The 27,692-nt window shown below is 40.3% G+C and overlaps 1 protein-coding gene across 1 annotated transcript in view; it reads left to right on the forward strand.

The window, feature by feature from the left end:
* CRYBG3 (crystallin beta-gamma domain containing 3) overlaps positions 1 to 27,692 on the forward strand; it is a 94,625-nt gene that overhangs the window by 41,838 nt on the left and 25,095 nt on the right. Inside the window, exons 4-14 of the mRNA XM_055803154.1 lie at positions 451 to 5,404; positions 6,374 to 6,421; positions 6,777 to 6,892; positions 7,945 to 8,092; positions 14,709 to 14,848; positions 16,194 to 16,308; positions 17,406 to 17,441; positions 18,505 to 18,638; positions 20,479 to 20,605; positions 25,227 to 25,369; positions 27,406 to 27,532. Of these exons, the coding sequence (XP_055659129.1) occupies positions 451 to 5,404; positions 6,374 to 6,421; positions 6,777 to 6,892; positions 7,945 to 8,092; positions 14,709 to 14,848; positions 16,194 to 16,308; positions 17,406 to 17,441; positions 18,505 to 18,638; positions 20,479 to 20,605; positions 25,227 to 25,369; positions 27,406 to 27,532 (6,088 nt within the window). The remainder of the gene's footprint in view (positions 1 to 450; positions 5,405 to 6,373; positions 6,422 to 6,776; positions 6,893 to 7,944; positions 8,093 to 14,708; positions 14,849 to 16,193; positions 16,309 to 17,405; positions 17,442 to 18,504; positions 18,639 to 20,478; positions 20,606 to 25,226; positions 25,370 to 27,405; positions 27,533 to 27,692) is intronic.

Below are 27,692 nucleotides of genomic sequence, written 5' to 3' on the forward strand. Positions count from 1 at the left end.
TCAATTCAATATTTTAATGAGCATTAGTGCAGTAATTTTCTTTCAGTTTTAAATTATAGACCTGCTTTAGTAGTGTGTAATGTCTTCACAAAAATATGTTTATATTCTGTCACTGCAAATGTTGACTTGCAGTAGCAGTTATGAATAATAATTCCATTGTCTACTGAGAAGCAAATGATGGAAGCTGTTCGTAGCAACATCTACTTTTTGCTTTTTAGTTTACATTGACTTTTTCTGTAAAAGGTAGTGTATGTATCCATTTGTCACCCCAACCCATATTTAGAACAAGCAGAAAAAGGAGGAAAATAGTGTTGCATGCAATCTACAGTTTGTGCTAACCTGTGAAGGAAAACAGTATTGTGCATCATCTGCAGTTTGTGTTAACCTTTATTATTAAGCTAGCAATTTAGATAGTCTGTCTTCTACTCATAATGATGGTCCTTGTTACAGGCAGATGCAACGGAAGCCAGAAGCACCCGCAGTCACTTATGCAACATATCGAGGTTCTGCAAGGATCAGGCAGCTACTGAAGAATCAAACAGAAATGGCTGAAAAAGGAGAAGAAAGTGCTGAGAACAGAAATGCTCCAATGATCAAAGAAAATGGAGAAATCCAAGCAACTGTCTCTGCGAAATCAGGACACTTAATAAAAGAAAACAGGGAAGATGAGGGTAAAGATCATGAAGATGATACCGTAGTAAATACTTCTGCAGTTAAGGTGGGAAGGAAGAAGTCTGGTAAAGCTCAGCACTGCTTAGGTAGCAGTAAACATGAAATAACTGCAAAGGCCACAACTTCATCTACTGAATCGTGTTCTGAGATAAATTTAAAACATACGCCTGCTTTAGGCGCAGCAAAAGTTAAAAGGACATATTCGCTAGATTCATTATTATCATCTAGCAGTAGAAACGGTGAGATCCTAACCAATTCCACTTCCCGGATTACCAGTTCCCTTAAAATGAGCTCTGCAAACGATTTGGTTGGAAAAGAAGACAGGCTGCTGAGAGAGACAGAAGCGCTGTTTCAGACAGACCAAAATGGCACTGCTAACTTTGATAAAGAAAACGATTGTAGTAAAACAGCTAATACGGAGTCCACAAAAGAAATGCAGGGTGATTGTTTACATTCACCCAAATCAAAAAGTAAGGCAGTTAATGAAGAGCTACCGGTGAGTAAGGGAGAATTTTGTTGTAGTCATCAAACAGATAGTCACTCAGAGCTATTGAATGGCCAGATACTTCGTCCCAGTACCACTGCGTTCCAGCTGCTAGGAGATCAGCATATAGGTAGTGCAAATAAAGATAGTGATCCAAGAAAAAGTGATACACAGAAAATTGTGGCTGCTGTAGAAAGACAGCAAGATCCACAGAGCTCTGTTGCTACTGTTCTTTTACCTTTTAATGAACAAATACCCACTTCACTTAGCATGGAGTCCAGAGGAGAATGCATAGCCACAGGTAATCCAGCTACTTCAGTGTCATCTACTAAAAACAATGAAGATATGGTCAAGGACAAGGGGACTTGTAATGAAGAACTAAGTCAGTTAGGGAAACCAGTGCATGTACGAAATGATCACCAATTGATCACTGCGGAGAGTTCCAAGAACACTGCCACACAGCAGACTGGTTTACCTTGTCTAGAAACTGATGGTGTGGAAACAATGAAGGTTTTATCAGAGGCTGCAGTGGAAAACCTTGCCAGTGTTCCATCCTGCATACAAGGGTGTGGAAGTGTGATGCCTAACTTCAGTGAGCTGGCAGCGCCTCTGTCTTGTGAGTCTTCTTTTGAAATTGGAGGCTGTTGCTTACCTTCTGTTAATCTTAGTTGCAAGTTCAAAAATAAAACTATAGGGGAAAGAGAAGTCAGTTTAAAAGATGTACGAGAGATGCTTTCTTGTCCTGATCTTGACTATGAGAAGAGCGAATCCTTTGAGCCTGTAGAGGTGAACCTCTCAGAAAACTCTATGCATGTCCACGACCATGGTCCTGTTTCCCTTGAAACTGTTGAAGACGTTCATGCCAAAGCACTAGTTATACTCACAGAAGACAGCACAGTAAAGCCTGCATCTTGCCCTTTAGTCACTGTTGACAGGACAGACAACGGTACTCCTGCTGCTTCTAAAATTGACAAGACTCGTATGACGGCGGTTGCTCTTGTTCCTTCTGAGTGTAAAGATGACATCTCTGAACTTTCCTCTTACATTTCTAAGTCACAGGAAAAAAATCTGGAGGTTTCTCATTCTGCCTTGAGATCTGGAGGAAGACCTTTGACCAACCATTCTGGTTTTGTCTTTGAAAAAGACGTTGATGTAGACATCATTTCTGAATCTCCACCTGTTTCTGAGGATAGGTGTATTAATTTTTCTTTGAAGAAGGAAAACAGTAATAAGCCTAGGATACCACCCACAGTACTTGATGTTTCAACTGACCACCAAGCAAAAATGCCTTCTCCTGCCACGAACTCTGAAAGTGGCCAGATTGCTAGATGGTCTGCTGCTTCTGAACAGCACAGCTTTATTTTTCCAGGTGCTGAGTGTAGGAGAATAATCTCTGAGGACAGAATGACCAAGGTGCCACTTTGCTCAGGAGATCTGAGAGCTTTGGGCCCAGGTGGTTCTCTGGAACCTGAGCTCACTCCAGTTTTGCTTGATGGCTCTGCTGCTGGAGTAGATGTGGGGGGTGTTTGCATCCCCAGGCCCACTTCACCTACTCTGGGATCCAGAGAAGCCTCCAACCTTTCCGTTTCTGCCTTGGAAATGTTAGGCATTGCTCAGGGGCACCGCAGTTCTTACAGTCGAAGAGCTAGTGGTGGGGCAGAGGAGGCTTCCTCCACACAGCAGGCTGACAGTAGTGTCTTGGCGGAGGCAATGCCATCACCCGGCTGTCCTGTGAAGTCTTTGGAAATGGCAGACAAGTCAGCTTGTTCCGAGAGCACGTGCAAAAATGCTGTGGGACGGGTGATGCTGGGTAACAATGCTTCTGCCATCTCAGAAGTCCCTTCTGTAGTGGATGATCAAACACCCGCTGCACTTACGGAGTCAAATGAGCTCTGTTCTGAGGAAGTATGGGAAGGTAACAATGTGAAGGGACAAGAACGTGCTGAATTCCAAGATGCTGTTTTGTTTAAAAAAGCTGAGGAAATAGTGGGCTCAGTTTTACACTTGGCTATAGAAGAAATAATAGCAAAGCAAGCCACTGGTGTCTGCCAGCTTTCTGGGAGCAAGGATAGTTTAGTAAATACAGATACTCTAAATGATCAGAAAGCTGAAACTGTACAGCTGGAAGCGGAAGAAATCCAGTCAGCTGTGCAGTCATTAAGACATTTTAATGAGAGCAGTGGAAAAGGCTCATCTTCATTTACAGGAAATGAAATGGTGGATACAAATAATCAAGATGAAAAGATAATATCTTACATCCCTGATAAAACTGATCTGCATAATGCACTAGCACTGAAAGCAAAAGAAACAATTGATGAAGTTGTTAACTCAGCCAAACAAAACCTGATATCCAATCAGTGGCAAGGCAGTGAGAATAAAAGGCCGCCTGAAAAGGTTGATCCTAAACCAAAGGCTGAAACACCAAAGATTTTAAACCTGGATGTGAAGTTACCTGCCAAGTCACAGGAACCGACAGGGAAGAAGGAAACTCAGGATGTAACTGTAAACTGTGAAAAGGCAGATTGCTCAGGTCCTCCTTTGCTTCCAAGTAGTGTGGAAAATGGCATAGATGGCCTCCAAAGAGGTGAAAAGATACCAAATAATGCATTCACTTGCCAAACAAATGGATTTCTGCCCACTGGCAGTTCATCAAGGCCAGAATTGGAACTCATGACACCAGCAAAAGAGAGACAGAATAGAAAAGTGTGTGAACATCTGGCTGCAGTAGAGGTGTGTGGCAAAGCTGAGGTATCGGTGACTAATGGGAAATCTGATAGATCTTTACATTTAATACATAGAGATGCTACCGTGACTGAAGCGATGCTTCTGTCGTTGCAGTTAAAGGACTCGTGCAATAATGCAAATATGCCAGACTGCACATTGCTGCCAGCTGTGAATGTTAATTTGTTATCTTTTACGCCTGATGAAGAATGTATTGGCATGCAGAATGAATCCAAAGACAAAAGCAGTCCTCGGGGGTCCCTGGAAAGCAGTGCAGAGGACGGTCCATATGAAGACTGCGGAAGAGAGGCTGCAGCACAGATAAAAGCAACCTTAGAAGATCCAAAGGCAGTGGACAGTAAAGAGGAACTAGCAAAAGGGGCAAGTGAGGTAGCAGAGGTTAATACGGGATTAAATGCACGATTCATTGTACCTGAATTGTCTGTTACTGGAGAGGACAGTGAAAGAGAGAACTGCTTCAACACAGACCGTGCTCAAAGTAATGAGAATCTGAAGCTGATACAAATGAAGGATCAAGACAGCAAGAGAAATGATCAGCTTGAAGAAAATGGTCTGGACTGCAGTGACGACGTGAAGGAACCAACAGATCTTTTGGCCTCTTCTCCACTAATTGAACAGTGGGAAAACAGTTCTTTTACTATCATTTATGAAGGTGCCCTTCAAACTGAGAACAAATCTGTCCCGACTGATGATATGCAAACTGATTCACTTTCTTCTTCTGATTTGCCTTCAGATAATATAGATCATCTAATGTGTGAAACAGTGAAGAATAAATGTGAGCCAGCCTGTCTTTATGGGAAGGATAACAAGTTGAACGAAGCAACCGACAGCCGTAGCACAGAATCGTTTCTGAGTGTGGAGGCCAGGCGCTATAGAGTATATCCTTTCTCTTTGTCTCCAATATACGAAGATGACAGCTCCCAAGAAGACTTACTTTCCACAGATGTGTCACCAGAAGGCCATCCTAGTGGAATATCTAAAGATAACACTGACCATGCTTCTGTGCTCTCCCTTCTCCAGTCAGTTTCTGAGCGCTTACAGTTTACTACTCGGTTCAGTAAAGAGGAGGAGGGAGTAGAGGAAGAGGAGGAAGAGTCATCGTCATATGAAGAAAATATGCTTGATGCTGAGAAAGAAGACAATTGTCTTTCCAGTCAGTGGAGAGGGAGTTTAGAAACCACGTTTCCATCAAATGACCAAAATAGATCTTTGTTTCCTGAACAGTCACCCTTTCTTTCTAAAGGACAACTTGACTCTAAGGAACAACCAGAACTGTTTCCAGATGCAGCTTCCCCCAGTGAAACACCTTGTAAGGCAGTTTCACAGAAAGCTGATGCTGCTCCGAAGCATCCTCCTACAAGTGTGTACTACCAGTATTTGAAATCTGCCAGCAATTGCCCCTCGGAGAAGGGGACCAGGTTTGGAAGCATTCTCCAGGATATGTTGCAGCCAAAGATTCATTGGTCTCAAGACAACACTATGCCAAAACTGGGAGAACTGTCAGCGGTAAGATGTCATGTCACATTAATATTAATAATTAGCCCAGATTTGAAATTGCTGTCTCCCTATTCTCCTTCCTCCCTTTTTAAGGTTAATTCTTCTACCATAAAGAAAAGTAATTAGGCTGTTTAAGATCATAATTTAAAAAGTAAGAAGTCTTCTGATAAAATGCTTTTGAAAACACGGTATTCTTGGTTCACCACACAGACGAAAGTGATTTAATTGTAAAAGAGATGTGAAGAGAAAACATGATAGTAAAATATGCATTATAGCAAATCTGTGTAATAGCAAAACACAGACTTGTCCGTGTTAAGGACATTCCAACCTGAAGATGATGGAATTGCCTTTTGTGTGAAAAATGTTCTTTAATTTCTTCCACTTTGGAGATTAGTAGAGCTGTATTGTCCAAAAAATACAAATACCTGCTTACTGGGCTACTTGATTATTTCATACAGAGTCTTCTACAAACTGTAGCTCAGCTAGCAAGTAAGTAATATAGCTGCTTCCATAGATAAGTATTTCTTTTAGTTTATTTCAAGCAATGGCTAATGAGGATATGGAAATAATTTTCCCAGTATTTAGAAACTGAAAATGCCACACAGCCCAAACACATAACTGAAGAAGAAAGTCCTACCATGATGTTGGAAATATTTCAGTCTGTGTTAGAGGTCTCTCTTGGTTTTGACACTGTTAAGAAAGGCAGTTTATTGTTTGGTAGGAATGGTTAATACATTTGCAGAGGTTACCAATTCCATAATAGTTCTTCCTTTCTGGCACTTGCTGCTTTCTACCGATAGTTTCATTCTATTAAACTATTTGCACCAACTCTGAACGACAACGAAACAAATCCTGGCTGTTTCTGCTAGCAACGGTTGCATACAATTTATAGGAATAGTGGACGCAGAATAATCTGCCTATGCTTTGTGCTGCTGTTGTAGATGTTAATAGTAGTCTTCCATGTCCTTTTAATTTCAGAACCTCATTGACAGGGCAAGTCTCAAATATAATCCAAGACCGGGAAAGGTAAGAAGAATTTGTGTCACATAGAATCAATATGATACATGGAATAATTCGTTAGACCAAAATTTTTGAATGGAAAGCATTTGGGATAGTTAGTCTAGTTCTCTGTATTTTAATGGTGCATATGCTTGCACATGCTAATAATGACACTGTATTATTAAAAGTCTTGCCACCAGTAATTCTACTGTATTTCTGTGAACAACTGCTTTTGTAGTTCAGTAAAATTTTTCATAAAAGAAAATATGTAGCATATCAATTGAATGGGCACAAAGTGAAATAGATTTCATTCCAAGCAAAAAATAACAGTCTATACAATATGAAGTGGGCCCTCATTCATATGCATTGTATGTTGTTTCAGATTATTATTTATGATATTTATGGCAACAAAAGTAAACAAGAAGTTCATTCTGATGTGCTAGATGCCACATCCTGGATCTTTCCCATTGGATCATTACTTAGGATAATTAGAGGATGGTAAGAAATCCAGGTCATAATTAAATAGTCTTTCCAAAAGACTGTATATGTGTTTCTCTGGTGTTTTCGTTTCTTTTTATTTATGACACATGTCTGTTCTGCAAGTGTCTTTTTCTTTCTTTATAATTAGACTGGTACCAATGAAAAAAAGCATGAAACGAGGCTTCAAATGCTGCAGTACAAAAAAAAAAAAAAAAGTTTCCCTTGGGAACTAGCTTCAAACGGAAAGTTTCTAATAGAACCGCAAGTAAGCTTAGATTTCTTGCTTGAAGTGTTGAGAGACAGTACGGCCATAATCATCAGTGGAAGCATGTGTATGCCAAAGAAAATGTTTCTTTTTACAGTTCAGTTTCATTATATAGTAACTGTTGCAAAAGGACCATAAAATGAACAATCTCAGCTGCTGTTTGTAATGTAGCATTTAGAAGAATGTGGATGCAGAAGGATATACAATTACCTTTAAGGTAGATTTTGCTAGTGTTTTCTTCAGGCTTGCTTCAGGAAGCTGGGGCTGGGACCACATCAGTTGTTGCATCAGAATTTAATTGGTGGTGCTTACAGTGAACATGTCTGGCTGTCAGCCATAGTGACAATGCATTGTCACATTTATGCAGTTTTGAGGCAGCCTTGTTTGGTTTTTGCATACGTTTCTTTCATGTTCTAAGAAATACTGAATGCCATCATTAGTATGTATGTTTTTAATGCCTTGCATAGTATCTGCCTGAACAGGACATGTTTTGATGTGACAATTAATATATTTGCTCTGGTAAAATAAGGCTGCTTATTTACATGGTATTTTGTAGTATTTTTATACAGGTTATATTTTAAGTTATGTTAGGCTATGTCCTGGAGGAGAACTGTGTATTTTACATTTAAAGCACAGAAATAAAAGCCCCATATTTATCTAAAATCAATGTGACTCCTGAGGGGCAGCGTAAGAAAGGTGTGATATTTGGCTTGATAAGATGATCTCAGTTACTGAGCTTTACAGCAGAGGTGTATACGGACAGTCTTACCTAACTGCAACAACTCAGTTGATGATATCATTACAGTTGGATTTTTTATGAGAAACCAAAGTTCCAGGGTCGGAAACATGTACTGGAAGAAGGAGAGGCGGTGCTGGATTACCTTTGGGATTTTCCAGGCATGAAGCATCATCGAAGAAACCTTACAGTTGGTTCGATCAAACATGTAACAAAGGTATAGACTTTGTTAATAATATACTCACATACATAATGAATTTCTGTTGGCAGTAGCGGTGTATTACTGGCAGTGGAAAATGTGTGTATGCTCTGTTTCTGACTTCATTCAAATTTGCCGTGAATTATGTTTTTCACCTTCAAGATAAATTCCAGAGCTTTTGCTGTGCTAGATTTGCCTTTCTTCCTAAAGATGATGGATTATCTTTCTTTGACACCAACTTTATGTGACATTTAATAACGACTCTCCCCACCTTTTAGATGTTTACCTGTCCAGTTAATTGAGATTAAATGGAATCAATCCATATTTTTCGAAGTAGTGTTCACCTAAAGCTTCAACTATCTACTGTGTCTGTATGGCTTCTGTTTCAGAAGTTAGTAGCTGGGTTTCCGATCCCGTTTGTACAGCACAGCTTCCAAAAATTACTGTCACTCTTTCTACAGTGTTGTCCCATCTGTAGGGCCTCCACAAGTGGTACACCTACAGCATCTGGCTCTGTGTACAGCCAGAAGTTTAAAAGGCCTTTTGTTGAAAAGATGGGAATCAAATGCTGAAAACTAAATGTAATGCCTCTATTGTTATTCAGTGCATGAGGAATATATTTACCAGATCTTGTGATTTAGGAAGACTTAGTGTTCTTATTGTTTAGCGTAACATTCCAGTTATTCACAGGGCAATGGCCCTTTACTGCAAGTGAATTACCATTTGTATCGCAATGTGGAAGTTTTTCTGAAAAAAGATGTGTCTCTGTTCTCCACTGGTATAGTGGTCATCTTAAAATTGATAACCTTTTTGCCGTCAACATGGGGGCATAATGTCGTAACAATTAGAAATACTTTTTCATTCTCTTAAAGCTTTAACAATAAATAGATAAATTCAAAAGAGGCTGGCTGAGGGCATGAGTAACGAAGTTAACATTTATTTGAGCTAAACAAAAGCATTTGACCAATATGGAATATTGCTCAATAATGTGGAAGGCAGCTAAACAATTAATGAAATACCACAAAAACATGTGGAACTATGGTCTGAAGCCAAGGGAAGCTGGGTGTGTCTTGGGTATCAAAGAAAACCCTTGGATCGGAAGGACACTGTGGTTAGCTTCGTCGTGCTTGATAAAAATCTTTGTAATAGAGCTAAGTAGGTTCGAGCGTTGTTCTTCTTCCCGTGTGGGGTTCAGTTGTGTGGAACACAGATGGAAAGCTTTGTTACAGTACACTGTTTCTTGTGTAACTTAAACCTCTAGCAGGTATGGTTGGTTGGGAGGGCTTCTGCTGTTTCAGCCCGTAGGGCTGTGTGGAGCTAGCGTGGGTGTGGGACTCGCTAAGCTGGGTTTTGTCCTCTAAACCTTGATTTGTGAAAGCATCCCCCTCTTTTTTTTAGGTTGTACTTCAGCTGCTGTGGAACTACTTTTAGAAGATTGTCAAAGCAGCACCTTATTTTTTGTGAAAAATACACGCATTGTTTTTAATTGACAAGTGGCTGTTTCTTTTTCAGGCAGCTCATGTGATCTGCAGGATCACACACGTGTTTTACTGCCGTTCTCTCTTTTTGTAGGCTGGGTAGCTCAGTGGTTCTCTCCTGCCTAGTTTGGTCATACTGGCTGTGTGTCCAGGCTGTCTGGCTTGTCTTCCGATCCTTCAAGTGGCTTTTTATGGTGCTTCTTTAATGGCTACTCAGATGCCTTCAGTTAGCAGACTTGAAAATTGGCTAAATCTTTTAGAAGAAAATAGCTTGCCAAGAAGAGAAAAGCAGATGTTTACTAAAGAAACTGTAGGAGGTACATTTAATATTATTTTTATTTTTTACTGGCAGATGTTAGTTTGCTGAGAAAAACAGTCTGCCAGTAGCTTCATGCTCTGATTTGGCTTCAAGCCTCCACAGCAAGCAAAGATTCTGTTAGCTCTGTGGTTAGCTTGTGGCTTGACTTACTGGGGATGCGCATTAGATGTATGCATATGTGTTTAATTTGAAGGAACTTAGGAGGGGGGAGAAAAATATCCCAAAGGAAAAGATCACGCCATTAGTCAAATGAAGTCCTACTTGAGGTAATGTGGCGTCTGAACTCCGCTGAAGCAAGTCAGCGTGAGCCCGGGCTGGTGAAATCTGCCTGCACGCACGGGTTCAGTGCCGCTCCTGCTGTACAGTCTGTTTAGCCAATTCAGTTCTCTGGCCTACTGCAAGTGTATATATTGATCGTATGGAATTGGAGGGCTTTTTCTATCTGTTTCTGGAACCTCAAAGAGGGTGCTAAATATTACTTTCTCAAAATTAAGAGCTGAGAAGGGTTGCTGATATTTCCATTCTGCAGTAATCTTGTAAACCACTATTTTGCAAGATGGCAGGAGATCTGAAACGGCAGTTTATAATCACTGTCTGCAAGGTGGCTGAGCAGGGAATAACTGAATTCCTTGTGGACTGTCCTTAAGCAAAGCTCTTTGTGATTGGGAATGTTCACGGTATGACACAAAGGGTGTGTTTCTTTTGTTTGTGTGGTTTGCTAGGTGAAAAGTTATTAATTCAAGCATGGACTACATTGTCAGATGCCACAGGGAGACACCCAGCAGCTTCAGATTGTCTCATGTGCTAGTCGGTATTTACAAAACAGCAGTCATTAATTTCCTTAGTATTATTTTATTTTGCTACCAGCCCTGTTGAGTTCTGTAGTTTGGTTTGGTGGAGAAGTGCGAGAGTGGTACAGAGCAGGAGAAAGAATTATGAATGGGTAAAAAAGGCTGGAGGACCAACAAAGAGTAAGATTTAAAGTAAAAAATGCTGTGGAAGCTGACATATCCTAAGGACAAACTGTGTATCAAAAGTAAGATGCATGTCTAGACTGTATTAAAAAGGAATCGTGCGAATACCAGAACTAATTAGGCCTGGTTTTCAATAGACTCTTCTCTCATCATTGTTCTGGCATTTAGCTTAAGAAGCCAGACTTCAGTCATTCTTTGTCCTGTTGTTGAGATAAAAGGCTACCTCATTTAAATAAGCTACTTTAGATCGGTTCAGTCACCACAGCTTACAAGTCCAAGGAGAAGACCTAACAGTGCTGAAATCATTTAGCCCTGTTGGGGCTGCAGCCCTGAAGCTGGAAAGAAGGGTAAACGGCTAAAGCCGCCTGGAGGGGGTTGAAGGCTCTAGGTCTCTTACTTCTGGTGGAGCTCTTGGTTGGACTAGAAAAATGGCAGAGATGCTATGGAAGAGTAATATTTCATGCTGAGGTCTTGAGGGTCATCCTAACCCTCTTCGGAAGAAGCCTTAACCTTTCTGCTGAGGGCTGTGTTACTGTTTGGGAAGTGTCTGTTCTGTGCGAGCTAGCACACGTATTCCCTGTCCTTTTGGAAACATCTCTGCTCCCAAAAGACGGCGAGGGAAGCACAGGCACTCCAGGATGGCAGCGTGGAGGCAGCAGGAGCGTACCGCAGAGCGAAGGAAAACAGAGCGGGGTGCCTGGAGGCTGCGACCTACCTGAGCATTTGCTGGTTGTGCATTATCATTGGAAATGAACACAGCTACCTAATCTGTTTGCTGGGCTTTATATTCTGTTTTTGCATGATGTGTCAGTAGGATAATGCCCATGACCTGAGTTTTGGCTGGTTGTGATGGGGGTGGCAGAGCCAGGGGAGGTACAGGGAGGAAACTTCCCAGTTTTGGATCTGGCCTGAAACGCTGTGGTAAATAGTTTTGCATGGTAATAGTTTTGCATTGTGGGTATCTTATTTCAAAATCTTGACGCCTTGCAAATGAAAGGGCTTTGGACTGAAGGATCTAGTTCTCAACCTGAATGCTATCGTATCTGTGTGGTTTTCATTTTGTTTCTAAAGATGGTGGCTTCATTAGGAATGTCAAAGAAACCTGAAAGTAATGATTCCTATTAAATATGCGGAGGCGAATATGAACGTGTTAGGGCAAATATTTACCAAGCCAAAGTTTACAACCTTAAATTACATGAATTGATGGCGTAGTACTGGAGTGTACATCTGCAAATACATGGTTTTCACCTCATGCAGTAATACTAAATTTTACCATTTTCAGCAGTCTGTGAATTAGTATATGTAAATTTAACTCAGTATTTAAGTCAAAAGGTATACTGTGACTTCAAAAAAATGAGCTTAGAAAATACAATGTACTTCTTGCTCAAACATGTTATTACCTTTAAAAATAGATACTTGAATTGCTTTTGATGAAGACCTCAGTTTACTGTGTGATGATTTGTGAGAGGACTTTGTGGACTTAATCTATTACACACACAAATACCATCACAATGGGTAGATTTTATTTTTTTTTTATGACTGTCAAAATCTGGCTGGAGAGAAATGGTGATAAACAGGAGAGATGTTATTATGAGTTCTTTACCTACCCTTTGGAGAACTACTACATTCTTCATCTCTTGAGGTGGAGCCTGCCTTGTGAGCTTCAGAGGCAGGAGAGCAGACTTGAAAAGAAAACATAGACTGACTTTTTCCAATCTTCAAATGAAAAAAAAACAACAACAAAAGCCTCCTACTGAATTAAAATTAAACATACTCCGTCTCCTGTACTGTCTGAGGCCGCAGGCAAAGATACTTTATTTTGCCACTTGTCTAGTCTTGTAGGTACTTTGTTTTAGAATGAAACCATTAAGAGTAGCATCATTATTTGTGGAATTCTTACAGGTGCAGCTTCTGATTTTCAGTATCAAGTTTTATTGTTGAATTCACAGATTTCAGCCTTATCACGTATCAGATATTATTAGAAAAAACTATGAACTTCAAATACTTCTTAACTGTGATTTAATAAGATGCACAGACATGTGAAAACTATGAGGAGGTTTTTGTGGTAATTTTTTTTATAAAAAATGTGTCTAGCAATACACTTACAATTGAGGAATGGTGTTCCTTAGCGCTTTGCCATAAAGTAACATTGTACTAAAAGTCTTTTTTCCTAGTTATTCTGGTTTCACTCTTCTGAAAATAAAAATTCTGGTGTTGCAGTTTTTGTTCCAAAAACAAATGGCGCATTGTTTGCAAGGTATGATACAGAGGAAACACGATTGTGCATGAGGGAGAGTTGGCAAAAGTAAACTGTTACTTCAGGTTTCATGAGGAAATCAAAATAATACCCTGAAGTCCATCTATTGTAATTGCCACGTTTATTGCTGACAGTGAAATAACTCCTGAAAGAGCTTTACTTGCCAAGAGGTGTGTTCCTTGGTGGGATGTTACTCCATCATTTGAAAGCTACACTCAAAACCTATGTGTAAAAGGAGAGCGTGCAGGTGTTGTTGTGAGATGAGGTGCTGTGACTTTTAAGACCTTTCGTGCCCTGTTGCTGGGTTTCTCTGCAAGCTGTCGTGGTTTTGCCCTTCGGGTCTGGCAGAAGCTACAGGCCAGGCCGTATGGTATCTCTGTCCTGATACGAACCTGCCTGCGTCCTCAACAAATCCAGTAACCAGGTGCTTCCCGAGGGCATCCTCAGGGACGGCTTCTTATCCCTCTTATCTAGTGCATATGCAAGGGGCATCTTCCTCCAGCCACGTTTAGAACTTTCCAGGGTCCCTGTATGCTGTCCAAGCCCTTTGTCCTAATGCACATGGGTCCGTGGGCCAGGAGGGGATAAGGGGAAGGGTGCTGTGAAGTTGTCACTGAGAACTGGAGGTTTCCAGCAACAGCTGAGCAAACTGGGAGCAGGTGAGCCACCTTTCGCTGTAGCAGGAAGGCTGTTCTGTAACGTGCCGCTGGAGCAGCACCCTATGAAAGATCCTCATTGATTCACGATGCGTTTGAACGCTGGGGGAGAAAGTATTGGCCATGCGTTTTATAGAAATATTATGACACGAGGGTGATTCAATAAAATCCCTGCAAATTCTAGAGAGGATCATGTGTTCAACAAGTTGTTCTCCAGCATGGTGTTACCTATCAGTAGAAAACTTTCAGTAAGGTAACAGGGGTTGTTGCTTTGTAGTAACAGGAAACTTACTAAAATGTCTACTTAACAAAACAAATACTTTATAGCACTGATCTTTTTCTTTTTTTTGTCTAAAACGTGGTAGATGTATTTAGCGCGACAGAAAATTGAACTCGTATGGCTTGAAACCATAGTCAGATGCATTACAGAACCTAACTGTCACTGAGGGAGGGAGATGGGGATGTAGCAAACGCTTCCAGAAAGTTTTGGTTATGCTTGCATCATATGTATCTGTGTGTGTTACGGAAGCACTGTTTTTCAAAACAAAAAAGTCGGTAGTATTGTAGGCATGGTTTGTCCATCAGTAAATACTGTCAGATCCTTGACTTGGAGAGTATTTAAACTGAGCTTTTTAAAAGTAGCTTAACAGGCGTAAACGCATAGTTCTTCTTTGAAAATTAGTGGGAGCTGGAAATTTACTTCCCTTAGCCTTTCTAAAAGTTCCAGTCTTCATTTGAAGAAAAAAAAAAACAAACAAAACAAACAAACAAAAAAACCCATAATAACAACCAAACAAACTAAAACCCTCCCATCATATGAAGCCTGGAGTTAGAAGAGTCGGAAGACAGGGGAAAAAAGAAGGAAACCTTCCTGGCCCTTCCCCCACGGCAAGGGGCCGGGCTCTGGAAGCATGGATAAACCTTACTTACCCTTTGATTTGTTTCCACAGGGCTGCGGCGTTCCAGAGGCAGAATTCTGCCCGGCAGCTGGCAGTACGGAGGGACTCCCTATCTGCATACAGAGTGCAGTTGCCAATTTAGAAGAACTGGATGTTGAGAAAAACCCTTATATAAGAGTCAAATCAGGAGTGTGAGTACTGAACCTTTTTTAATAGCATTTTGCCAGCAGGTAGAGGAGTAACGTCATGGGATGGAAGTCAGTCAGCAACAGAAATAATATTGGGGAGGTGGGGGGAGCGCTACAAATCGGGTAACATACACTAGATATTCCAAACTATACATTTCTGCGTTGTGGTATGTAGGCTCCTCGCAATGGAACCAAATTTTTGAAGGCATTTTTCCTCTAGTTACTGGCAGAAGTCTTTTATAACACTATCTTTTAGTAGCTTTATAAATAGATTAAGCAGCTCAGCTATAATTAGCTTTTAGTTCATTGGAGAATAGATGATGTCTCCTTAGTCCTCCACCCTGCTGTAACACTATGGCTGAATACCAGAAAATAAATATTGCATCATCCAAGCATTTCTCAAGCTACAGCCGTATCCTGACTTTCTGGAGAGAGGTGATGCGATATGATACTGGCCCCTTGGTAGCCCAGCATTTCGTGCATTGAGCAGAATAGTCTGTTTCCTGGGTAAGTGGCCAGCACTTCGCAGTTCCTAAAGTTTGGGAGTTCTGTGCCTCTTCTTATAAATCATTGCAGAGTGACATTAGCTGTTGTGTTACAAGAGTCTTGAGTCTGCCTTTCCACATGAGCCGAGCCTTCCTTCCCACAATCTCACAGTACATCTCTGAAGCTTGAGGTGGTGCAGGAATTAAAAACAGAGTCTTCTCTTTATTTTGATAGAATTTATTATAGCTTTTAACTGCTTATGGTCGGTCTGTGTAGTTTTAAGAAAATAATTTTTCATATGGCTCAGTGCATCTTCCTTCTTCCCTTATTTGGTCTGCTAACCCCGTGTCCCACTGTTTCATTCAGCTTTTTGATTTAAAACAGTCTGAAGGAGTCTTACCATATTTAATCTTCATGTCAATACTACGATAGCCTGCTTTACAAAGAAGTCTTGTAAATCATCACTATTTTAATAACTGAAAAAACAAAGTAGGATTGATATTAGAAGCCTTTTAATTCCTAAGGTGACAATCTGAGGTAAAATTTGATGTGTCTCATCCTCAGTACTAATGATGCTTTTGTGTATTCATAGCGTAACAAAGTCACTTCTTAAAGTAAGTGAACAAACTGGTAATTATCTTCTCTTTCATTTATGTTTAGCTTGGACTGAGAAAAAGTGAGATCATCTTGGTATTGATGTTGCCAGTACATTTAAATATAGCTTTGTTTTGGTGTGCTGGCAGTATCTAAAACACATCATCTAGCTCTTCTGAGTACAAAAAGGAAAATAAGTTTAATAAGATGTTTGTATTTGGTAATCTATCTAATCAGATCAATAAATCCTGTGTCCCTGTTGTTATAGATGGCTTGCTTACTCAGACTTTAATTACAAAGGAGAGATGAAGGTTTTGGAGGAATGCGATTCACCATCTGGAATTCCTTCAGCAGATGTAAAATCTCTGCGTCCCTTAAAAATGGTGAGGACTTCACAATTTCCTGATAAGCTCTGTGTCTTCCTTTTTATGTTGTTGCTTCCCAGAGAGTTTTGACCTAAATATGATTTAGGTTAAACCTTATCTATGTAACATCTCACGCCATGGTGTATTTGCAGTGTTGTAACGGCACAGCAGTCACCTTGGCTTGCTGGGCTTCTGATTCACCAGGACATCTTCCTGGGAAACTGCTGTTGTGGAGTGGAGATTGAATAAGCCAGAACTGAAAGGCTCTTAATTGTATTGCAGCCAACACCAATTCATTAACTAAAAAAGCTCTTCAGAAGTTGTTGATTTTCTTTTCTTAATGGTACAGCTAGAATCTACCAGGGGTGGAAGATCAGGTGAGGAGTTTATTACCCAGGTAGGACTCCTGTGACCACACGTTGCACAAAAACCTTGGGAGGTGCAGCTGATTTTTGTTTTGCTAGACAGCACGTAGATCTAAATACGAAAGAGTTGTGGGTGAACTGTACTGTATACATAGCAAACCTCAGAAAGAGAGTTTAAAAGTCACAAAGGAATAAGATGTAACAGCTGTCTTTAGTCGCTCATGGGAAGTAGGTGTCTTATTTCCTCACGGAACGTTATTCACTAACATTTTCAGAGAAAGTGCATTTGTTGCATTTGCTCTTCGGCCATAGATATGAATATGTCAGCCTCTATTTTCTCTCTCTTCTGGTGTTCATAGTTTCTTAGTGTTCCACCATCTGTGTTTAAGAAACTTGAAATACATACAACAAAGATCTAAAAGTTAATTTTAAAAATAGGTCAATATCAATTAGCTTGAAAACACATAGTAAATATTTGCTTTTACTAATAAACAGTGAAGGAATATTTTTAAATTGCTTGCACTCCTACAGGCTTGTCAACGCACTGATTTGTTCATAGGTCAGGATTATAGTGTCCCTGGCCTTCAGGAATTATCAGAGCATTTAAACTAGCATTTTATTTGGCCAACACTGAAAATGGTGAATATAATTACAAAGACTTCATGCTCCAATAGTACTACAAAATATATGTCAAAGCTTTAAGTTTTATATAAATACTTTTTTTTTTTCCCCCCTCTTTACTTTTTTTAGGGTGGACTAAAAGTACAAATGCCAATGAATGTCAAGGTAAGCACTGAGGACATTGGAAATAAAATATGAGCACATTGGAAATAAAAAACCTTTGTTTAAGCTGTTGTGGTTTTTTTGTTGGATGTGTGATGTTCGATGAAGTATTCAGTGTTTGCTGATGAATAAGTATTCACTAATGCTGTCAAATCCAGACTTTCTTACTAGTGTTTCGTGAGATGTAAAAGTAGTAGTAGTTTGTTTCTTACACATTAGGAGAATGTGAATTTCCTATAGAAGAATTGTAAAGCTTTTACAAAATAAAATGAGTTTTCCTGACTGACACATCAGTCACCATAATGGAAAAGGATGAGAAGAGATGTTCCTATTTAACATACAGAGTTTAAAAAAAGGGAGGGGAGGAAGAGGGCAGGAATAGGACTGTTCCTTCCTATACCTGATCCCGTTGCAAGAGTCGTGAGTGAGGCCATGACCTTTCTGTGATTTGAGGAGCAGAAAGCTAATCCAGTTATTGTTCCTTTTCCCTCCTTTTTCTAGTTCTTCACAAAAATACTAATGTTTTAGGTAACTTTTAATTATCCAAATACATGCAAGACTCAGGCATTTTTCTAATCAATACCACAATAAATATCAATGCTATTAATGGCTGATCTGTGTGATTTGGCAGATGAGGAAACAGAAGGGACTGTTAACTGCAGTCACTGAAATAACCTCAGCAAAGTCAGAGAAGGACTTTGTGACTACTTTTGAAGGATTAAGCTCGGTGTGTCTAGCTGTGACCAGGTAGGATTCACTGCAGGCTAGTATGCACTGCCCAGGCACAGGATTACAGAATAAATCACAGTCGTATAGCTGCAGAGTGCATTTATGTATATAGAATTGTGTGAATAAGTATTTTTCTGTGGAAACGTCTGCAAATAGCCTGACAAGGGCACTTGAGTCAGAAGGGCTGAGGGAATGCAACACTGAATTTTCTTCATAGTGATGGCTTGTTGGAGGGGGAAGAAGGATGTCTTCCACGTACTGGAGCAGTACACCCCCCCAGCCTTCAAGTTACTGTTCAGGGCATTCTTAAGGCATTGTTTAACATCATGTCCTCTAGATAATAATATATGAGAAAACCCACTTTGGAGGATGGTCCAAGGAGTTTTCGGAGAACATCAGTTCTGTCCCAGCTGTGTTTGGTGGTGAAGAGGAGTTTCAGGAAATTGGATCAATACGTGTAATTGGTGGAGTGTAAGTATATTTCACTTTTATATTTATTTACTTTAAAATAGGAAATCATAACTAAATGCTGAGAAGTACTGACTAAGGGGGGGTTAGAACCTCTCGCTGGTAAGATGTTTTGAAAAGTAAGGAATATATATTTCTTTTGTCAGTTGTCAGCCTTGGATAAAACCACCTCTCCATGTGGCTTATCTAGGGAACATAGGAAGATAAAACTAAATGTGTGAGAGGTGTGAAGTCAGTGTTTACCATTTGTATGCCAATAAACTAGGCCACTTTGTTCCTTAATGACAGCATTTACACAGAGCTTTAATTTATATTGCTTTTTATACTTCTGATAGTCTCTAATTAATTTATGGAAATGACCTTGGGTAGGTGTGGTCAGTCTTCAATTGGACATTATAATGCCTCTGAAATCTATAAACTGTTTTATTGTTTTAATGGTTTTCCTTTGCAACCCTGCTGCGTGGTAGCTGGCATTAAGAACCTACTCATTTTCCTTCACTGGGGCCTCAGATCGATTCTGTGTTGCCCTGCCTCGCTCTCTCCGTCGTACACAGGCACGAGAAGGGCTGTGTGACGCAGCCCTTAGGTCACCTGCTCGCGAGGTAGGCTCAGCGCCAGCTATTTTAGGTAGCTACCAACCCCACCATGCATTATTCTTTCAACCTCTCCCAAGACTCAACAGGACAGGACTGTTTGAAAGCACGCAGGATGTTTGCTTCGGCCAAGGAGCTTAGCAATAAAATTGTTTTCAGAAATTCTTATTTTTTTTCTTCCATGATTTCAATGTTAATACTTCAGTATAAAGATTCAATCATACGCATCCTTTCAGGCTGTTGTCAGAATCTTACAAGCACTAAATTACGAATAAACTTAATTGTGAATACTCTAAAATAATCTATTCATAAATACATTATGTATTTACTATCGGGGAAGCCTCAAATTATTAAAAATCATCCTTCTGTCTGTTGTGGCGGCTTTTATATTTAATACTGCGGTAACTTAAACAGCTGAATTAATGTAAACCAAATGGTAGAAAGAGTAAGGCTATCCCTGCCTGCCAAATTTCAGTGCTGACAGAATTTGTACAGTAGTTCTAATACTTAGAAGGAAGCTTTGATGAAAGAAATGCTTACAAGAAAGAAGGAGGGGGAAGCACTTTTTCAAATTAAGCTCCATTAGAGCTTTCAAAGTTGATGTGGAAATACCTTCTTTTAATTGAGCCTTCTTTGTTCAAAAGAAAAAAAAAAAAAAGAAAAAAAAAAAGTTAAAAACTCTTATTCCCTTAGTGCTAAAATGTATTCCATATGCAATATTTTATATATATTCAGTTCACTTGTTTACTCGTATATATGTGTTTTTAGATGAGAGCAGGAAACAATATAAGCAGGTTAAAGTCTGTTCTGCTGAAATCCCATTGTTTTGTCACCTGCTCCAGCAAGGGTAGAATCTCATCACTTATTAATACACTGAAGACATCTACTGCTTGGTGTTTTTTTCATTAACATTTGGTGGGTTATGGTGTTTTGGCTGGTGTACTGGCCTCTCTAGTGCTGGATGTTGGTGTTGGGAACGTGGCTGACCCAGAGGAGGTGTGCGGGGAAGTGTTACGCAAAGAAACTGTTGTTGGAGAAGGAATTGCATGGAGCATTGATCCACGAAGAACACTTTGTGGATGACTGTTGTGATTTCAAACAAGCGTTGCCTCGTTTGTTAGCAGAGTCTGTGGTACTCATTGTAGGGTTCTTAGGATGTTCTCTTCCCCTTTTATTTGTTAGGGAAAATCAGGCGTGCAGTCATTTTGCTTTTAGTTACTTCTCTTTCTTTTGTTGTGTCGTTGCTGTAGATGGGTTGCCTATGATAAAGAACGCTACAAAGGCCATCAGTACTTGCTGGAGGAGGGAGATTATGAAGACAGACACTCGTGGGGGGGAACTGACAGTGTCCTCCTGTCTTTCCGGTTCCTTCAGGCTGTAAGTACTTTTATGAATTTCACACCAATTATGCACAGCTCTAGGCATAAAGAGGAGGGTTATTCTTTCTATATGGTACAGCTGTCTTGGGTTTAGTCGTTCCATCTTTTGCCCGAGTTCATTCTGATTCTTTTCCTACTTGCTGAAATTTAGACTGCACTGTATATACATGGTAAAGCAAAAGCAGGCTCTAAAGAGCCTTTGTAAAGTTCATACAAAGAATGTATCTTGCAGAATTCCTTGTCTACCTGCCAGATTTTTCAAATATCTCACTTCTGCACTTCAAGCTATTTGAATCTCTAGAACAGAATTTTCTTAAAAGTTTAACCATGAGGAAGTGTACAGTGTAGTTCTTTATTAAAATAAAAATAGCTTTTCAGCACAGCAGCTGTTGCAAGCCTTAAAACAGCATTACCCTCTGTCTCTGTGATTTTTGTGCCAGAAAATTTTGGCAGCAAAAATAATCATGGTGAAAAAATCCCTGCTACTAAAGTGTTTAGTGGGGGCACAGATGAAATAATAATAAAAACTGTATCAAGAGTCCAGTATTGGAAGCCAAGTTAGACTTTTCAGTGCTGGGGAAACATGGGATTAGAACTTCATCAATTCCTTTGCTTTGGCATTTTTTTGTTTGTTGGGGGTTTGAGGATTTTTTTGTTATAATAGGAACTCTGTGAGCTTTAAATACAGCTGCAGAGAGTGACTCCTTTTGAGAATTAGATTGTTCACTCTGAGATTGCTCAATCATATATACTCGGTTTACTCATCTCCTCATGTGAGGAGGTGTGATATTCCTGAGCCAGGAATTTTGCGAAGTTTGAGGGTAGGCATTTAGAGCAAACTGACTGTCTCAACAGTCATTACTTAAAGGGAAAAACATAAAGTTAATGTGAACCCAGAAAGGCCATGCTTAAATTCACAGTTTGCAGTTTTGGTTTTTATAAAAGGTACCTAGAAGAATCTATATTTATAATCAGAATCTATCATATAACTGAAAGATAGAAGAATAAACTGAATTAAAGGAAAATGTCCTTCTCTAATTTATTTCCAGGTTTCTGAGAAAAACAGGCTGTTTTTTGAACGTGTGGAATTCGGCTGAATTATTGACTATATCTTAGTTTTTCTTTCTTTTCAGGCTGTATGTAGGATACTTGAGTAACTTAAATTGATCTTTTTAGATCTTCTTGTCAAAGGACACAATTACAAGCTTAAAATTGTGCACGTGCCTAGGAGGGTTGACCTTCCACATATATGCATGTATTTAATTTGACTCGTGCCAGGAACAGTCATTAACATTTTAAAAACACGTATCATTTGCACTCATATACCGACATTGATCATGCAAATTGGCATATAAATACCGATGTATGTAATAAAAGCGTAAGTAATGCTTTTTCTCAAATTGTAGCATAACTAAAGGCAATTGGCTTAGTTGCCGATAAAATGACTCATGGCACTGGCATTTTGTTGTTCGGCTTGACCAGCAGATTGACTACCTCGCTGATGTGCAGTGCGTAGGTCAGCGTTCAGGCTTGCCATATGCTCCCTTCATGACTTTGTATCCGATACTCAAGGTCAGGTATTTAATAACATTTTAGTACCAAACTCTTGTTTTCAAAAGGGCCTGGGCAAAAATCCAAAACTAGTTCTGTGTGCTGCAGGCCCCTTGTGAGCACAGTAGGTCTTCTCGGTCATCTCAGAAATTCTGTCAGAAGTAGCGTGGTAACGGTTGCGATGGTGTCTGACTCAGCAGGGCTGTTCCTGGATATCAGGTCTTTATTGCTCTTCCCTAGAAATTCTGTTTTAATCGGGTGAATTCAAGAGTCTCTGCAGAAGATGAAGGATTTTGTGACATGTAGCCGCGTTGCATTATTCATGATCAGCTTAGGGAGTGGGGCTGGGCATTGACGCTGCTCTTCATATGCACTCGCTGATGTGGTCTCATGTAGGGGCCAATCCAGCTAGAGTATTTTTGTTTGTTTCTTTTTTTTTTTCTTTTTTTTCTTTTTTTTTTTTGGCTTGGGCATGACACCAGACGACCTTGACTGTGTTGGCTTTAAGGCCAGGCCAGACCTGGAAACAACTTAGCCTGGCTCACGCAGCTGAAGCTAATGAGCCTTGTGTACCTGAGTCAGCTCCAGGCAGAGCTGGATCAAGTGTCTTTGTGCCATGCTCCCAGAGCAGGGAGTGTGGTACAGGAGCACGTAAATGGCTTTGCAGAGAGCCAGGCTGGGTACAGCGTGCTTCATTAGCCTGTGTCAGTCCCAGCTCTGTCGACGTGGCTTAGTACTATGCAAAGCTATTCAGATGTTCCTGCGCCACGACGCTCAGTGTGACAGGTTCCACCAGAGCTTATTAGCGCTAGGAAAATCCAGCACGTGTTTCTGTACACATACGAGTGACTGCAGTTCGGCTGAGGCATGAATTTAATTTTCTGACAAATTGGAAGGTTAGATGGCACGCAGAAGAGGGATTGTTTCAAGTCACCCTTCCCCACCCACTGGTGAAGGTGCATACGCATGTAGGCATGCTGCAAGAGTTTTCAGTCTTAAATAAATTCTGCTGCAAACACTCACAAGCTCTAATGTGGGGATTCAGGGAGTGTTTTGAAAGCAGAGATAGAAAGAGCTTGAAGAATTGTTTTTCTCCAACGTACTGCCAGCTCTGTTAGCAGCATCTATATTGGACGCACCGGAGTCAAATACAGGGCTTGTTCCTGAGGGCAGAGAGCAGTTTGTACTGTGCTGGCTTGGGGGACGCTTGCATTTCCTTCTTTTCTGCAGCGTCAAATGAGGGAATCTGTGGACCTGGGGCTTCCTGTGGCTGTTGTGGCTGGGGAAAGAGCAAAGTGGCCGAGTCCTTTTCAGTGGAACAGAATGTGCTGCCTTTGGAGCTTTCCCACTAATGTTTTCAAGTCTAAAATGATTTGCCTTGGTCTAAAAGTCCATTTTTATGTATTTCTTCTATTGCTTATTGTAAGAGAAGCTGTAGTGAAAATTTAGGGAGGACAGAATGATGGCTGAATTTGAAACGTGTTTTAAATGCGGTAACAATCATGGGTATATTTCAGTATTTTAAATTTAGTCAACGAAATCATGTGCAGATTTGATCTGCATGGATTTTTGGGAAGTCTTACAAGTCCTTGCTTTAAGACTGTTAAGAGTAGCTGGTTTTCATTCATAAAACTGCACTAGTGGCTTTTGGGGTTAATTGTTGTTTGGTTTGTTGTTTTTTTCTAAAAAAGTAGTCTGAAGCTGCAGTTGTTTATGATGATTTTGCCAGACCTGGCACTTTGATTTCTAGTGTATACCTGATGTAGTTGTGACTTTTTAAATAAACAAAAGGAGGAGATGGTCAACATAGTAGGAAAACCAATTTTACTACAGAATTTGTTCTGCCACTTTTTAGTGTCCTGTAAACAATGCAGAGAGGTTGAGCCACATCAAGTGTTCGTTCTAAAATTGGTTTTCACTCTTCGTGGTGACTGAATCCTACACAAAGGTACGGTGTCCTCTAAGGAGTCTAAGTTTGATAAGGGTCACTGGGCCAAATGAATCTGACTGCATACCTGGCCTGGCCTTAATTTCTGAGTGGTTTTTGATTGTTGCAAGCCTGTTTTCTCAGTGTAGCCTTCAGTTTACTGCTCTGTGGTTGGTAGCTTCTAAATGCTACAGCAGCAGTATTTAGTGCAACAATTCCTGTGATGGTGTCCTCATACGTTTGTGATTCTGTATCAGCTCCTGTATTTGCTTGATAACCTTTTCTCTTGTTTACAAGACTGACTTATTTTCAACTTACTGTAACATTGCTAAATATTTCAAAAGCACTGAAATAGAATTGAGTTCATGTTTTCTGTTAAAAGTTAAAGGAATAAAGTGAATGGATGGTTGTTTTCCATTTTCCCAAGCAGTGACTGAACTGTGTGCTCGAAATTGCTAAGTGGTTAAGAAGTTAGAGATTTGAAACCCAAATTCAAATAATCTGAAGCTGTGCAAGTAATCTGGTCAAAGAACTATGCTAGCTGAAGGCGTAAAGCAATGGCACATGGCTATGTAAGTGAGAACATGGCAATGTGATGTGGGATTTATTTTACAGCTGTAGTGATTAGGCAGTGGATACAGTTAGATGCAATGGATATATCCAGAAACCACAAACCCCTTGTGCTGGAAAGGTGACCTTTTCCTCTCCATCCTTATTGCCTTGTCACTAGGAAAGGATGAGGAAGGAGAACTGGAAGTAAAAAACTATAGTCATGGTAATGCTTGGAGTAGTCATTTGTGAAGCTGTTGGAAGTTCAGTGCTAAATCCCCAACCTTTGTCTTCCCCCTGCAGGCTTCTTTGCACTCGTAAGTCACCCTCATAGAGGAAAGGATGGTGCTCAGGGGCAGCAGGGTCTTCCTCTCTTCAGCGGAAACCACTGAAGGCCATATCAGATTGCCAGACTTCCAGCTAGGCACTTCAGTGCCAAAATATCCCGTAAAGATCCACACAAGGGACCTAATTCCCTTGACTGCTTTATAAAACACTCTTTCATGCTACAACTCTTTTCCAGAATGTTTCATGTTGCAAGGTGTCATTGAGCTGTGACAGCTTGTTGTCTAACTCCTGTGCTGCCTCTTAGGATTTCATAGAGTCGTCAGTGGCACTTTTTCAGTCTGATGATGAAGATGGGAAAACATTAGACGTTGTCAATGAAGAAATCCCTGATTTGGAGGAGACTGGATTTGGCCCAGAGACGAGATCGATTCTTGTGAGAAGTGGAGTGTAAGTCTACTGAAATACATGAATGGAAGTATTAAGTATTTTTCTGTGCAGTTGGGTTTGGGTACATCCTTTGACAGAATAGATTTCACAGGGTACAGGGGTTAAAAAAAAAAAAAAGAAAGGTGTTTCTTTCAGTTTCCTTGGTAAATGGAAGAAGAAAAAAAAAATCTTCTCTAAATCTCATGCCTACACCTTGATTTGGATCTGCATATTCTTATTACTAGAAAAAGCTTATGATGTCCCTCCAGAGGTCACACAGACTGTAGTTTCATGATACAAGAACTTTGACAGTGATACAGAAGAGGGATTTTAAGTTTGTCAAGAACTAGGATACCTTTGGGATAGGTGGAGGCTGTACAGAAAGGATGAGCTGTGCCTTATTTATAGTAAAGTCAGGCTGCTGGCACTGAAAATTAAGATGCTTTTTAGAGAACTATTTAAAAGAAGGGGATTAAAGCAGCAGTTGTGGGAGAGTACTGGTTCAAGCTGATACAGCCTACAGGGTGGACTTGGCTAACTTTCAGCGCGCATATGTGAAGTCCAGGAGGAAAACAAACAGCACAATTGCAATAAATAAGAGGGGCACATTAGACCATCTGCAGTATCTGTTGACAGATGCTTGGCATGAAATAACACCTCAGATATAGCAGATACTGCAGACATTCACAGGAAGGATCAGCAGAGGCACTACCAACTCTACGGGAACGTTAGAGTAAGCTATTATAGGCAAAGGAGTGGTCCTGTACATAAAGAATGATATTCAAGTGCTGAAACATAAAATACGTTATGGGAAAAGATCACTATGGAATCGTGGGTGGAAGTTCCAGACTTTAATAGTAATTTTAAAAGTGCAGTATTAACATTGTCATACCTGCCCTAATGGTGGTGGTGACAGGGATCAGCAACTGCTAAGTGAGACTAAAAAAGCCTCAAACTTAGGACAGGTAGCAACAGTGGGGGATTTGAACTACTCACATAGAGACTGGATAGTAGTGTCTCATGAGGATGAGGTACAAGGATGACAGGCTGCAACACAATTTGGAGTAGAGATGGATGAGGAGGGATAGAAATGAGATCTGTGGCATCCTGAAGGTGGTAGACAAGCTTAATGCAGCAGCATTCACAGAATCCCATATGACAACAGTTTAGGGGATGCTTTACAGAACTAACTGGAGATTGCTTTAAAACAGAGGTGGGGAGCAAAAAGCCTTTTTTACACCAGAGGCTGTGAATTTCTGGAACTTCCTGATGAAGGAGCCTGTGGTAACAGATAGCAACAGGAAATTTAACAAAGCATTAGACAAATTAATGACAGGTTCATAAACAGGTGCTGAAAGGACTAGGAAAGGAGACGCACTCTAATATCCCTAACATAACAGCCCCGGGTAATGGGTGACTTAAGAGAGGAACACACCACCAAAAGTGGCAAAGTCAGTGGCGTCTAACTAGCCTCCTTCTCCTTCTGCCACTGCCAGAGAGCTTGCGCGGGGCTGGAGGGACTCTCGATCTCACATAGTCTGGGGGTTTCTTTGTTCTTGCAACAGAGAAAGTAGGGTGGGAGAAGCTCGAACTGCCAGCTATTGCAAGCTTTTGCTTTATCTCATCAAGGCTTCCTCACTTACTTCGCTCTCTTCTTGCACCATTTTTCTTAAATCCAGCTGGAAAAGTTGGAAGAAAGCCCTGTCTGGGGATGCTGAACAGGTAAAGATTCAGCTGAGAGAGATTCAAAAACTTGTCAGTTAAGTGTCTTTCCTCTGGGCTTCTAAGCAAGGCATCATCTCATGCTCAATGTATATTTGATAGAAAGGCAGAGACCCAAAGCTGTGTGTTTGTCAAAGTGGTGTTTGCACAGTAAAAGCAGAAAATCAAGTGTGTAACAGCTCTGTGCCTCTCATTGAGTCTTATGTTGCACTGTCTGTCAGATGGGCTTAACCAAGACAGCTGGACAAAATTGTTCTATTTAACTTGTTAGTATTTTCATCAAACTATACAGAAAGATGTGATGTTTTCAGTTTAATGTTTGCATTGTTCTCCAGGTGGGTCGCCTATCGGCAGAAATACTTCTGTGGAGATCAGTATATATTGGAGAAAGGAAAATATAAATGTTTCTTTGACTGGGGAGGATCTAGTAAAATCATCATGTCAATTCGACCTGTTAAGTTGGTGAGTTACCAGAACTTGTTAAGGGGAAAACTTAAAAGAAGTTAAACCTTTGGAGTTCAAAGCGTACAGTAATGTTATAATGTGGGCTGTGCTGTTTAATCCAATCGTCTGTTTACTTGGAAACAATTTAAAGACCCTCGTGAATGACATAAAGAGTCTG

This window comes from Falco peregrinus, chromosome 4, assembly GCF_023634155.1.
Source record: "Falco peregrinus isolate bFalPer1 chromosome 4, bFalPer1.pri, whole genome shotgun sequence".
Taxonomy (NCBI): domain Eukaryota; kingdom Metazoa; phylum Chordata; class Aves; order Falconiformes; family Falconidae; genus Falco; species Falco peregrinus.